The sequence below is a fragment of the Staurois parvus genome, unplaced genomic scaffold (assembly GCF_062004578.1).
Source record: "Staurois parvus isolate SC_StPar_1 unplaced genomic scaffold, SC_StPar_1.0 ptg000303l, whole genome shotgun sequence".
Taxonomy (NCBI): domain Eukaryota; kingdom Metazoa; phylum Chordata; class Amphibia; order Anura; family Ranidae; genus Staurois; species Staurois parvus.
The window spans coordinates 10800452-10813226 of record NW_028318099.1 but is presented as its reverse complement, the minus strand read 5'-3'; the positions used below and the strand labels follow the sequence as shown (position 1 = coordinate 10813226).

Genomic DNA, 12775 nt, shown 5'->3' with positions numbered 1-12775 from the left:
AAGCCCATACAGAATCCAATGGGGTTGATTTATTAAAGCTGGAGAGTGCAAAATCTGGTGCAGCTGTGCATGATAGCCAATCGGCTTCTAACTTCAGCTTGTGCAATTAAGCTTCAACAATAAAACCTGGAAGCTGATTGGTTACTATGCAGAGCTGCACCAGATTTTGCACTCTCCCCCCCCCCCCCATGTCCACTGCTACGCAATTGTGTATGTGGTGTAAGTAATTCCAAAACATTTTTCTCTTTTGGATAGATCTGAATACCATTAGGGAGATTTACCTTTACGTCCTGTTCAAAAGACAGCAGGACGTGAGGCATTTTCAAAAATTTAGAGATAGCTGTAACCAGAACAGGTCTTTACTCAATGGAAGATTTTGCGCAAGCTTCTGTTCCTGTGACTGTTCAAACATTTTGGATTTCCCATCACTTTCTGCATTGAAGTCACTGATCGCCAAAAGGTGGATCTCTCCAGTGGGGACACAAACATCAATAAAAACTTCAGAGATTCTAACCCTTCCACATTCTATCTAAAATAAAAATTTTCAAAATTGCTTTACATTCACTTTAAGCTAAGTTGCTATGCATGGATTGGTGAAGCAAGAAGTTGTTGCAGTGTACATATTACAAACACATATGTTTCCTTTAATTTACTGCTTGTAAGACCTTGTTACTTATATATTTGCAATGTGCACCTTTGTTTCCCTATTGTCTCCATTAACTCCACTCAGGTCTCAGATTACACTGTGCTGTCCTCACTATGCTGTGTACTGTGTGATGTCAGATTACCTATCCCCCACTCCCTGGCTTCTGTTGCTGAGAAAAAGCCTGTGATATGTGTGTTTTAGAGGGCTGTAGACGAGAGAGGGCTACAGATAACCAGATACAATGTACATAGGAGGATTTGCTTTATCTCCAGAGGCTAGACATTTCAGTGGATATATGCAAGGGTTTACAACCACTTTAAGTAAAGCCAATGGTTTGCTCAAGTCACCAGTAACTACCCATAAGCAAAACATTAGTTGGCAGGTCCTTTGATGCTTAGCCAATTATCTGACCTATGTTGCTATTCTAGATCCAGGATGACTTTACAGATTATCCTATAGCCTCAAAACTTTGAATTATTACAGAAATTATTATTAACTTAATCTGTCAAATGTGAGGCAAGATTTTGTCATTGTAGTGCAGACTAAGGCATTCCAGCAACTACCTTTAGTTTATAAATTCATAATGTCACTGTCAAGTAATCAGAAGGGGAAAAATCAAAGGTTGTGGGACTTTTTATCTCCAATATCTTTGCATTAAAGTGCATAGTCAAAGCTCTTGAGACTGTTCTGTACTTAGACAGACACAGTGGGGAAGTGAATTTTGTCTTACACTGAAACAGAGAGAATTGAGGGAAATACTGTATATCAACTTGACTAATTAACTAATCTATGCTCAACTTCTCTTTTTTGTTTGTGACAGTTCCCTGCTAACTGAATGTACTGCGGTTGAACTAACAAAATCCTGGAGTTTTAAAGCAAGATCATTTAACAATTAGATTTGACTAATACAATTTGCCAACAATTTTTGGCTAAATGCTTTTTTTCTACAATTTTTGATAAAAATAGAATAATATCTTTTAGGGCAAAAGCTTTCAGTGTGTGCCACCGCCTTTCCCCCAGCACCATGATTTTCTCTGCAGAACTTTAAGTAACAGATGTATGTGCTTCAAGAAAGGGGTCCACATAACTGGCACCCTGTACGAAACCTTATCCTGGTGCTGAAGGGCAACATCCTTTTCTCCATCCCAAATTGAGGAAAGTGGAAAATCTGGTGCATAGAAACTGATCGGCTTCCATTTTTTTTTCCGTCAAAGCTTAATTGAACAAGCTGAAGTTAGAAGCTGACTGGCTACCATTCACAGCTGTGCCAGATATTGAACTCTCCTGTTTAAGTAAATCAACACCATTGTGTCATTTTCATTGAATTAGTAAGAAAGCAGCAGTAAATAATTTTCATTATAAACAATGTGCAGATAGCATGCCTAGGAGGATTAAACCCCTGAACCACACTGCTGCATAATGAATATGTTGACCACTTACCCACCATATGGAACAGGACCATGGGGAATCCCATTGCCCAGTGGCTTCTATTAATCTTCTCCACATTGATGAAGTAGACCTCAGTGTCCAATAGCACTCTTAAACCACCCACCCAGATTAGTATCAGCCTAAAGAGTGGCACATATGCTCATAACCTTAAGCCATGGAAATATCATACTGAATACATTCCTTGGTGGGATGGTATCATGTCAAAGGTAGAGGAGTAGAACTATGTTACTTGTATTTTTTATTTTAATTTTAAGAAAACTCAATAAATCCAGTAGTATTCACAGGTATCCACTTACCAAAAATCATCCTGATCTGAACCAAATATATCCCCTGACCCAACCCAAAATACCTATTGGTTTCATTGTGTTTTGCACTTCTATTGGTTTTAGGTGGAATAAGTCCTTATGTTTCCTTTTTCTTATTTTACACCTGAAGTTAGATATATTTGTGTTGTTTTTAAACCACAGTGGTTTCAGTAAATTATAGCTGTAGAAAAGTAGTTTTTTCCTTACTGCTTATTAAATCCAATGCTTAGAACTTAAAGCAAAGTATTTATACCTGTAGGTGTGTGTGCACTGCTGGGCAGGACTTATCTGGAAAGCTTCATGTTCAGTGGCAGAGCCAGTCTCCTCTAGGCACCTCATCTAGCATTTTTGTACCTTCCAGAACCCAAGTTGTTTCTAAGCACTGAAATATCAGCTAAGATCCTGATGCGAGACAAGCCTGCAGCGCAGCTTGTAAGAAAGAAAATGTGCCTTTCAATTAATAATTCTGAAATCAATATTGAAGTTTCTTCACCCCATCAGTAGCAGAGGTTTGCTCAAGCTTTCTTTCTTGTCTGTGTATTTTGTAGAGTCATCTGGCATTGACAAGGATCAGTAGGTTTAGGTGATGAAAACATCATCTAGCAAAAGAGATTTTCTAGGCAGAAGGCAGAGGGGCACAGAGAAAAGGAGGTACTCAGATTATAAGGTAGGTGTAGCTTGGAAGTATTTTCTTTATTCAGTTTCCCTAAAAACGTTTACAAAAGAGTAATTGCAATTTAGCACTAACAGCACAAATGATTTTGATGCAGGATTGATAAGAATGAACACGAGGGAGAGTTGATACAAGGGTGCCTTAGGTTAGGCATTCTACATAAACTAACATTGCCCATCTCATACAACCAAAAGATAATGTACTAGCTTTTTTATAGTAGGAAAACTAAATTCAACCTTGCTTGCAATAATTAGTTATTTTAGGGGTTAACAGGTAAGGGATAATCACTGCTGAGTATCTTAATACTCATGACTGCATTTTCTAACGTATCAAACCTTTCTTTCCCATTTTCCATGCAAAGGAAACAAACCATTTATTCCTCATGTGATTGTATCAGCTCAGTCAAGAAAAAAGAATGTTGTATAACTTTGCTGGGAAGCCATTTGAGAAGAATGGACAGATCCCTTATGCTCATTGTTCTTGGATTTATTTTCTATAGTCACCTTTAGTTAAGTCAAATCTATTATACTGCTACCTAAAGGAGGTTGGAACACAAGCAAAGAGAAAAAAATGTTGTAGTCAGCCTCCGTATAAGCCCTTCTCTACCCATATTACCTCATTTTTAAAAGGGAGCAGTACATAGCAGTACATAGGACCAATAACATAGAGAGATGCAACCTGTGTCTCTCAATGGACCTCAAGAAAAAGATGTTATGGTATGTACAAAAATCTTATTGCCTTATCATCCATTGAAGGAAGCAGGGATTCAGGAATTCGAAAACAATTGGGACATTTAAAAGCAGTCCAGTTGATGGATGGGTAATGGCCAGTAAAAGATCCAATGCATATAGGGTCCATCCCATGCCCTAATCAAGGCTAAATGGTTAAAATGCCCTTGCAAGTCTGGGGAACTGCCATGACCAAGGAGAGAGCACCTAGGATCAGCCTGTGTGTCCAAGACCAGGACACAGAATCACTGCTAAGTGGAAACTAGTGCCTGAAGAAACCATGGGCACCATCCAGTAAACTAGGAGAACCAATTAAAAATCGATAAAAAACTGATGGAAAACAAAATATCCAAGCAGGAAGAAAACTAGACCAACAACAAAATGTGGTCAACAAAAAAAAACTTTTAACTGTACTGAAACCTAGGAAAAAAGAAAACCTTAAGGGGAAGTAGGAAAGACAATTACGTCCAAAATGGAAACCAGCCGGTTAGCACAGAATGCTCAAGCTTAGCATACCTAACCCTTAACGTCAGAGAAAGGAAGGACCATGAAAGAGGATGCATGATCAGACAACCAGTTTCATAATGAGACAGCCATGGGTGTAACACTCATCATGACATAACATTCTGAACTGTTAAAAGGGAATGACCCACAAGGATGGTAGATACTGAGAGGTACCCAACCTGAATTCCTCTAAAGGAGATGACTTGATTATAACACCACCCTTACAATGGACAAGTAGGAATGAAAGTGTACCAAGCCCTAGGTTAGTTTATAAGAACATTAGGATTACATGAGTTCCTTCCAACCAAACACCCAGGGAGTTCCTCAGGTGTGAAAGACCACACTGCAACCCTGCCTTACCAGTTACCAATACCGTAATTCTATGCATCAAGTAGGCTAACTATGATGGGAGTATTATCCCCGACTGTGGAGTGAGGGGTAGTGCTACCACAATGAACTTTCATCTGACTGATGACAGGAAAAGGAGTTTAGGGGAACCTCATAAAAAACAGCAGCTGGACTGCAGAAGGGAAATCTCTCTTCTGGTGGATGAATCTAACTAAGGCCTCCACACTTACACTATCCCCACTAGGAAAAGAACTGCATTAGGGCCCCAGAAAGTCTTGTCTGCTGACCATCCAAGAGAACACAGCAATAGATACTTTCCTCCAAGCAGGAAAAGAGGGTCAGTCCAGTGCTGAATATTCACCCTTCAATGTAGAGATCATCTTTGATTGAAAAGATCCCAAACAGCATACTTTGGCTCCAGGAAAGACACTGCAGTCACAAAAGACACAGCGATGTTCAACATAGTAAGCAGGTCATCTGACTTGTTACAGGCTGCTGCACATAATTGAGCACATAACACACTATAGAGGGATAAGCTTTGTTCATATTTCATGTCTGAGGTTTACAACTTTAAGCAATTCACTGATTTTTATTGCGTTACATAGCAATGTGCATAGTGGAGTAAACCATGGCAACCAATCTGGAATCACTTTTCACTGTGGTGACTAATGTAACTACTGAAAATTGTAATCTTTTTAGTGAACGTCAGCACATAATTGTTCCTTGCATTGTTAATGAAAAGGAAAACCTTTGATGAGGTAGGTAGAGATAACTCATATAACTATGATGCTTCTCATGCACTAGTTTTGGGTTAGGAACTGTAGGAAAAACAGTTTAATTATCTTCCCCCTTCCCCCTGGCCCTTTAACCATTATATCTTTGTAGAAACTATCCTTTCTTGCTTATCCAGTTTAGAAATGCAGTGTGTTACATAGTTAAAAGTCATATACTTCTTTTTCAAAGACCACACAACTCATCTTAGCACCAAGATAAAGAAAATGATGGTGGTCACTATGTGCTGAGGAACACTTTCCAGGTCTTAGACGGGTACCACAGACAATATGCGATCAGAGAGCTCTTTGGATATGCACAGTGGAACAAAGCTTCACATGCATCATATCAGTTTTCTGATCAAATTCAAAATAAAAAAAAAATAATTCATGCATGGACAGTTGCAACAATACACTGAAACATATTTATCCTTTTAGCCATTGCAAAACACTATTGTTTAGGCGTCAAACGGTGAGATTTCAAAGAGTGTGGGTTACATAGCTACTGAACAAGGGACATCAGGATTGCACAAGGAAACAAGAATACCATCTGCACCCATCAGTGTTAAAAGATGAGTGTAGCACAGAAAAATTTGCAGATGTAATGTGACTCAGGAAAAGTTCTTTAGGAATGGGTTAGATTCCTGCACTGTGTTGGGATAGAACCTTCTATCAAAGTAGGAAAAAAGACACAAAATGTCAGAGGCAGTGTGGACAGGAACAACCATCTGTATTAGCCTTGAGGTTCTATCAAGGTTGTCCAGTTTGGAGTTCGAGAGGATCCATGCGAAGGACCTGTGTGATCAATAGCTCATTGGTGCTCTTCTGCAGAAAAAAAGACCTCAATCAGTAACTGTGGTCTGTTTGCAGGACATCATGGTGGAAAGAACTTGCAGGTGTGCCAAAGATCTGAGATGAAACACAGGGAAACTTACTAGAACAAAGCTGGGTAAAATAAATAAAATGATAAATTAATTGTGCATATTGTATTACATCCCAAGAATGAACTTGCATTTGTCTGTGTATGGGGCAGCAGAGATTGATGCTAATGGGTCCAGAATGCTGCTCTGCACAGGTAGTCTGTCCACCATGAAGTGTGAATGCTTTTTAGAAAAACAGAAGTGAACACAGCCGAGAATACAGACACACAGCACCATCATAGAACGATGAATAAAGATTTAAATGTCTGTTGATGTAGTTCCTGCCTCCTGGACTTCACGCTGGGATTGTTGACGTTGCATACATTGCAGAGTTGCTGGTCACATAAAGGAAGTGTGCTGCTGTACACACAGTGCAGGAAACCTCTCCAAAGAGGCTACGTGAGGCTACAAGTCAGATTACACTACTTGGTGGTCATACAGGCCCCTCTGTCATCGACTCATGCATTAAGCTGTCTGTATTCTCAGTGGCTGCTGGCTCCTCCTTCTTTGGGGCACTAACCTGATGGAGACATACAGAAGGGCGGTGGCAGGAAGAATGCGTCAATGGTGGGTAATGCTGTCGATAGCATACATAGGCTAACACCAGACCAATCACACCACCCACAAAGGCATCTGGGAAATATAGAAAATTATTAAGATACACTAGTCAAATATAAAAATGTTCCATTTAAACATATCAAGAATACACAGCATACCTGCTAGCAACTGAAATGTTCATACTACCACTCATGTTATGACACGACTCCTTGCTAGCTACATTCCTACACTTGCCATCATCCTCTTCTTATTTGCTCTGAATCTCAGCCTGAGAACAAGCAAGTTGGTTATTTTAACTGGTTCAGTCTTCTCAAGCTTTCTAAGATCCTACAGACTAACAAGCCCATTTTTTTTAGAAAGGCTACAGAGTCCCTATCATCCTGTGGAAACCTGCAAGAATGGCATGGCAATAATATATTTACAAATTACATAACGTAGAACTGTAGGCAAAACTTGTTTACTTTTAGGATAGAGTAGGAGAGGGTTATAAACCCTGTAATTTTTTTTTTTTTTGTCATCTGTGCCCCATATGGGAGAATAACCTTCACTTCCTGTCCTATAACCAAAACAGGAAGTGAGAGGAAATCTATGCAAATTAAGGGAATCCTTTAGGGCCCCCAAGGCCACCCGAACTAGTGTCCCATTAAAAGATTTTGCCTCTATGAGTTTTATGTAATTTCTCTTTTGAACAGACTTGGTGGTCTGGCCTTTGCCTTAATGTTCAACATCAAACTGTAATCTTGCTGTAATGCACTTATTAGACTGCAAGGCTTTTTCTTAAAGTGGAATTTTAGTCAGAAAATTAAGTCCTGCTAAACCATTTCATGCTGGCTCCTTTTGAAGGTTTAGTTATGCAAAACATTACAAGTAAGTGCCTATATTGTTAAAAATCCAGTAATTAAAGTGTTACTAAACCCATAACAGTAAACTCAGTCTGTATATGCCGTGTATATGCAGTGAGGCTAGGTTCACATCTATGCAGTTTGCGTTTGAGCCGTTTCTGCATTGCATTTTGTGTTTTTGCACCTGCATTTTTTGCCACGTTTTTGATGCATTTTGCATTTTTTAAAAATGATTTTTCTTGTTGCTAGGCAGATTTAAAATACAAAACGCATTAAAAACATGGCAAAAAGGAATAAAAAACGCACTACATGCTTTTGTGCAGCTTTCTATTGAAATCTATAGAACCAAAAATGCAACTTTTTGCATTCAAAAAAGTCCCTGACCCTTTCCAAAAAACATTAGAGGCAGATCTGCTGACAGCCTAAAGATTTACTTCTACTCAGGGGCTCTGGGCTTCAGCATAATGGCATCCTCCAGCAAGAAGAAACAGGAGCAATGCTGGAGGCAATTTACAGCTCACACTAATTTTGGTAGCGTATTTATAAATGGAATGTATGCTCCTTGCTAAAGAACATTTGTTTTTATTAGGTTGTTATAGGTAAGGTTCCGCTTTAACACACCTCTCCTGCAGGTTGAATTGGTGCATTCTGTTTTCTATACAATCTGGCTTCTCTTCAATAGTGGAGATTTTTCCTTTTGGTTGAGAATTAAGTGGCTATTTTATTCCTTAGGTCAGCAATATTCTGGTTTCATGACGACTTCACCGCCTGGCTACCCTTCTTTCTCTCCTCTGAGCTACCCATTATCATTCTTGGAGACTTTAACATCTCTATCAACATCAATAACCCGGATACATCCCAACTCTTCCACATAACCTCTTCTTACAGTCCTCCACTCACTCTGACGGGAACACTCTAGACCTTGTCTTCTCTCATCTTGCACTCCCTACAACCTCACAAACACCCCCTTTCCTCTCTCTGATCACAACCTCATCACCTTCTCTGTCTCCTTGTCCTCAAACACCTATCCCTCCAAACGGCAAACAATTACCAGCAGAAACCTCCGTAACTTTAACCCTGCTCCCTTGCACTCTGCAACTGACCAACTTTACGACAGTATCCATCCCCTGTCCTGCCCTGACCTGGCCACTACTGTCTACGACAACTCGGTTTCAGCTGCTCTAGACTCGCTCGCACCCCCAACAACACGAAGCATTAGGCTCCGACCGCTACAACCCTGGCAGACTGACCACACCAGAAATCTCAAATGACATAGTCGTGCGTTGGAGCGACTATGGCGTAAAACCAAATCCCAACAAGTGGTCACCCGCTATAAATCTGCCTTCTTAACATACACTTTCTCCCTTCACGCTGCCAAACAAGCCTACTTTGTTACCTTCATTAATACCTTCTCCTCCAGTCCTCGTCGGCTCATCTACTTTTAACGCTCTACTTTCTTTGCCTCCACCCTGTACCTCACTCACCGGCTACGAGATTGCTAACCACTTCAAAAACAAGATCGACGCAATTCGTAGGGTCATCGCCATTGCTCAGACATCCACCCCACTTAGCATTCCTCACACAAAAACCCCCTAAACACTTCGCTCTCTTGACCTCGCTACTATCGAAGAGGTCACTAAGGTTTTCTCAGAAGCCTGCCTCACCACCTGCCCCCTGGACCCTGTCCCCTTTAAACTCCTACGGTCACCCACTTCTTCCATCCTATGCTCCCTCACTCACATCTTCAATCTTTCCCTCTCCACTGGTACCTTCCCCTCCCCTCTAAAGCACTCGCACACCACTCCCATACTTAAAAACCCTCCCTGGACCCCACCGTCCTGAGCAACTTAAGACCCATCTCCCTACTGCCATTTACCTCTAAACTCCTAGAACGCTTAGTCTATAATCGCTGAGCTCCCACCTCACCAACAACAACCTTCTCGACCCCTACACTCCACTGAAACTGCCCTACTCAAACTCACCAATGACCTACTAACCGCCAAAACCAATGGCCACTATACAGTACTTCTACTTCTCGACCTCTCTGCGGCTTTTGACACGGTTGACCACCTCCTCCTCCTCAAAAAACTACACTCCCATGGCTTCAATTACCATCTCTATGCTGACGACACACAAATCTTTCTCTCTACCCCTCACCTCACCCCCTCAGTCTCCACTTGTATCACTAGCCTACTAAGTGACATATCGGATTGGATATCACTCCACTTCCTCAAACTCAATCTTTCCAAAACTGAGCTCCTAGTATTCCCCCCAGCCCCTGCCCCCCCCTGACTTCTCCATCAAGATCAACAACACCACCATCAGTCTCACCCCTCATGCCAGGGGACTAGGTGTAATCCTAGACTCCAATCTGTCCTTTCAGCCCCAGCTCCAATCGCTGACAAACTCGTGTAGACTTCACCTCCGCAACATCTCCAAGATACGACCGTTCCTAACCTTGGAAACCACTAAGCAACTCATTCACTCCCTTATTATATCACGCCTCGACTACTGTAACTCCCTCCTCATTGGCCTACCTCATCGCAGGCTATCCCCACTTCAGTCCATCATGAATGCTGCTGCCAGACCCATCCACCTTACTAACCATTCTGTATCTGCCACCCCTCTCTGCTAATCCCTCCACTGGCTTCCAATTGCCCAACGGATAAAATTCAAAACACTAACACTGACGTATAAAGCCATTCATAACACTGCCCCAAATTACATCACCGATCTTGTCTCTAAATACCACCCAAACCGTACTCTCCGCTCCTCGCAAGACCTCCTACTCTCTAGCTCCCTTGTCTTCTCCTCCCATACTCGTCTCCAGAATTTCTCCAGGGCTTCCCCCATCCTCTGGAACTCCCTACCCCAATCTATCAGGCTATCGCCTACTCTGCTCACTTTTAGGCGCACTCTGAAAACCCATCTCTTCGGGGAAGCCTACCCCGCCCCCAGCTAATACTGGAATCCTCTACTCTTCCAACCACTCCATCCCCCACAGTTATTTACCTTTTGTACCACTATCCCCTCCCTCCTAGATTGTAAGCTCCAAGGAGCAGGTCCCTCTAATCCCTCTTAAATTGAACTGTATTGTTACTGTACTGTCTCCCTCCATAATGTAAAGCGCTGAGCAAACTGTCGACGCTATATAAATCCTGTATAATAATAATAACAATATAGCCAGCATGTTGCAGCCCCTTTTGTGCTCATTATGCAAAATTTCTTACCTTGCCAGTGGTGTTTGTAGTCACACATCCGTGAAAGTGCAATCATCATAGCACAATATAAAGGCAGAATGGCAGCACAGAGACGCCAGCTCTTCCCTTGCCCCACTTCTGTAAAACAATGCAGCTTTCCTGCCAGGTAGAAGGAGGTGAATCCCAGACCTGAAAAAGCAACTGTCCAAAGAGATACACAATAAATTGAATTGGAAAACTATTTCTATATATATACCAATACATATATCTGTAGAGCATCCTCAAATGGAAGGTGGAGGAGTGCAAGGTCTCTAACATCCACCAGCTCTGTGATGTCGTCATTGAGGAGTGGAAGAGGACTCTAGTGGCAACCTGTGAAGCTCTGGTGAACTCCATGCCCAAGAGGGTTAAGACAGTGCTGGAAAATAATGGTGTCCACACAAAATATTGACACTTTGGGCCCAATTTGGACATTTTCACTTAGGGATGTACTCACTTTTGTTGCCAGCGGTTAGGACATAAATGACAGCGTGTTGAGTTATTCTGAGGGGACAGCAAATGTACACTTTTATACCAGCTGTACACTCACTACTTTACATTGTAGCAAAGTGCCATTTCTTCAGTGTTGTCAGGTGGAAAGATATAATAAAATATTTACAAAAATGTGCGAGGGGGGTTCTCACGTCTGTGAAATACTGTACTGTATATATATATACTGTCTCTATCCATATATATATATATATATATATATATATACTGTATATACACACACTGACAATATAGTTTGTTGAAGTCAAACCAGTACAAAATTGATACTATGGGTTGCTGCTCTTAGGGATGAGCACTCTTTGTTGTAGAGAGCTCGTAGAGACATATATCCAATCTGGACTGAGTGACAGGATCAATATGTATACATCACTTAAGTTTCTCATCTATACAGTTTTGTTTTCTCAGACTCACAATAAGTCATGTTCGAATGACCTAGAACCTGGAGGATTTCAGAGCCGTGGGAAAAGCCTCTGTTCCTAGGCCCACATATTATCTGGTATGAAGACTTGACTATTTGTCTCAGCTGTGTACAGGCCTTTATATATGCGAGCTGACTGAGGCTTGGGGATCTCTCTCTTTTTCTGCCCTTGGAGCCTACTGCTGCATGAAAAGGTTGATTGCAGATAGAACACTAAATTTGCGGTAAATATGCAGCTTTTTTACTTGGGGAACCCAATAGGTGGCATCCTGTTAGTCAGCAACTGACCTAAGTTTAGTTAGTCAGAGGACCAAAGGTTTTGTTTGTTTTATGCTTTGTGGTGCTTTCCTAAATAAAAGTGCAGGACAAACCTGCCTGTGCTGTCCCTGGGTGTCCCTGTCTCATGTATGGGCACTGCTGTCAATACCAGTTGAGTCTGCCCCCCTTACAATGTATGATATATAAATATATATGTATATATATGTATATATATATGTGTTCTGTATATAATTATTGTGTTGAGTTGGGATAAATCTATTCAGCGTTCACTCCAATTGCAGCCTTTTTAGCTTCTAAAACACCAGTGAAGGTCTCCTTCATTCTCCCTTTGATACACATATGCCTGTAAGTTCTTTCATTGTGTTTGTTAAAGTCACATACATAGGTAGATTGCATTTTAATGTATTCAATGTGATTTGTAGGTAGCCGATGGAATGTGTTTATTGTATGCATTTGTGAGAGGCATGTCTACAAGCATATTGGAACTTCAGTTTATATGACTGTATTGCAGTTTTACAGAACTATTCACACAAGTAAATTCAGTTTTGGAATGAAACACAATGCTAGCTGTTGGTTAACCATTAGT

General features: G+C 41.1%; 1 protein-coding gene across 1 annotated transcript in view; it reads right to left on the bottom strand.

Moving 5' to 3' along the window:
* Positions 1-3074: 3074 nt before the first annotated feature.
* Positions 3075-12775, bottom strand: part of PLPP4 (phospholipid phosphatase 4) — a 183605-nt gene continuing 173904 nt past the window's right edge. The window contains exons 6-7 of the mRNA XM_089683225.1: positions 10974-11144; positions 3075-6976 (exon numbers count right to left, since the gene is read on the bottom strand). Of these exons, the coding sequence (XP_089539351.1) occupies positions 6777-6976; positions 10974-11144 (371 nt within the window). The 3' untranslated portion in view covers positions 3075-6776. The remainder of the gene's footprint in view (positions 6977-10973; positions 11145-12775) is intronic.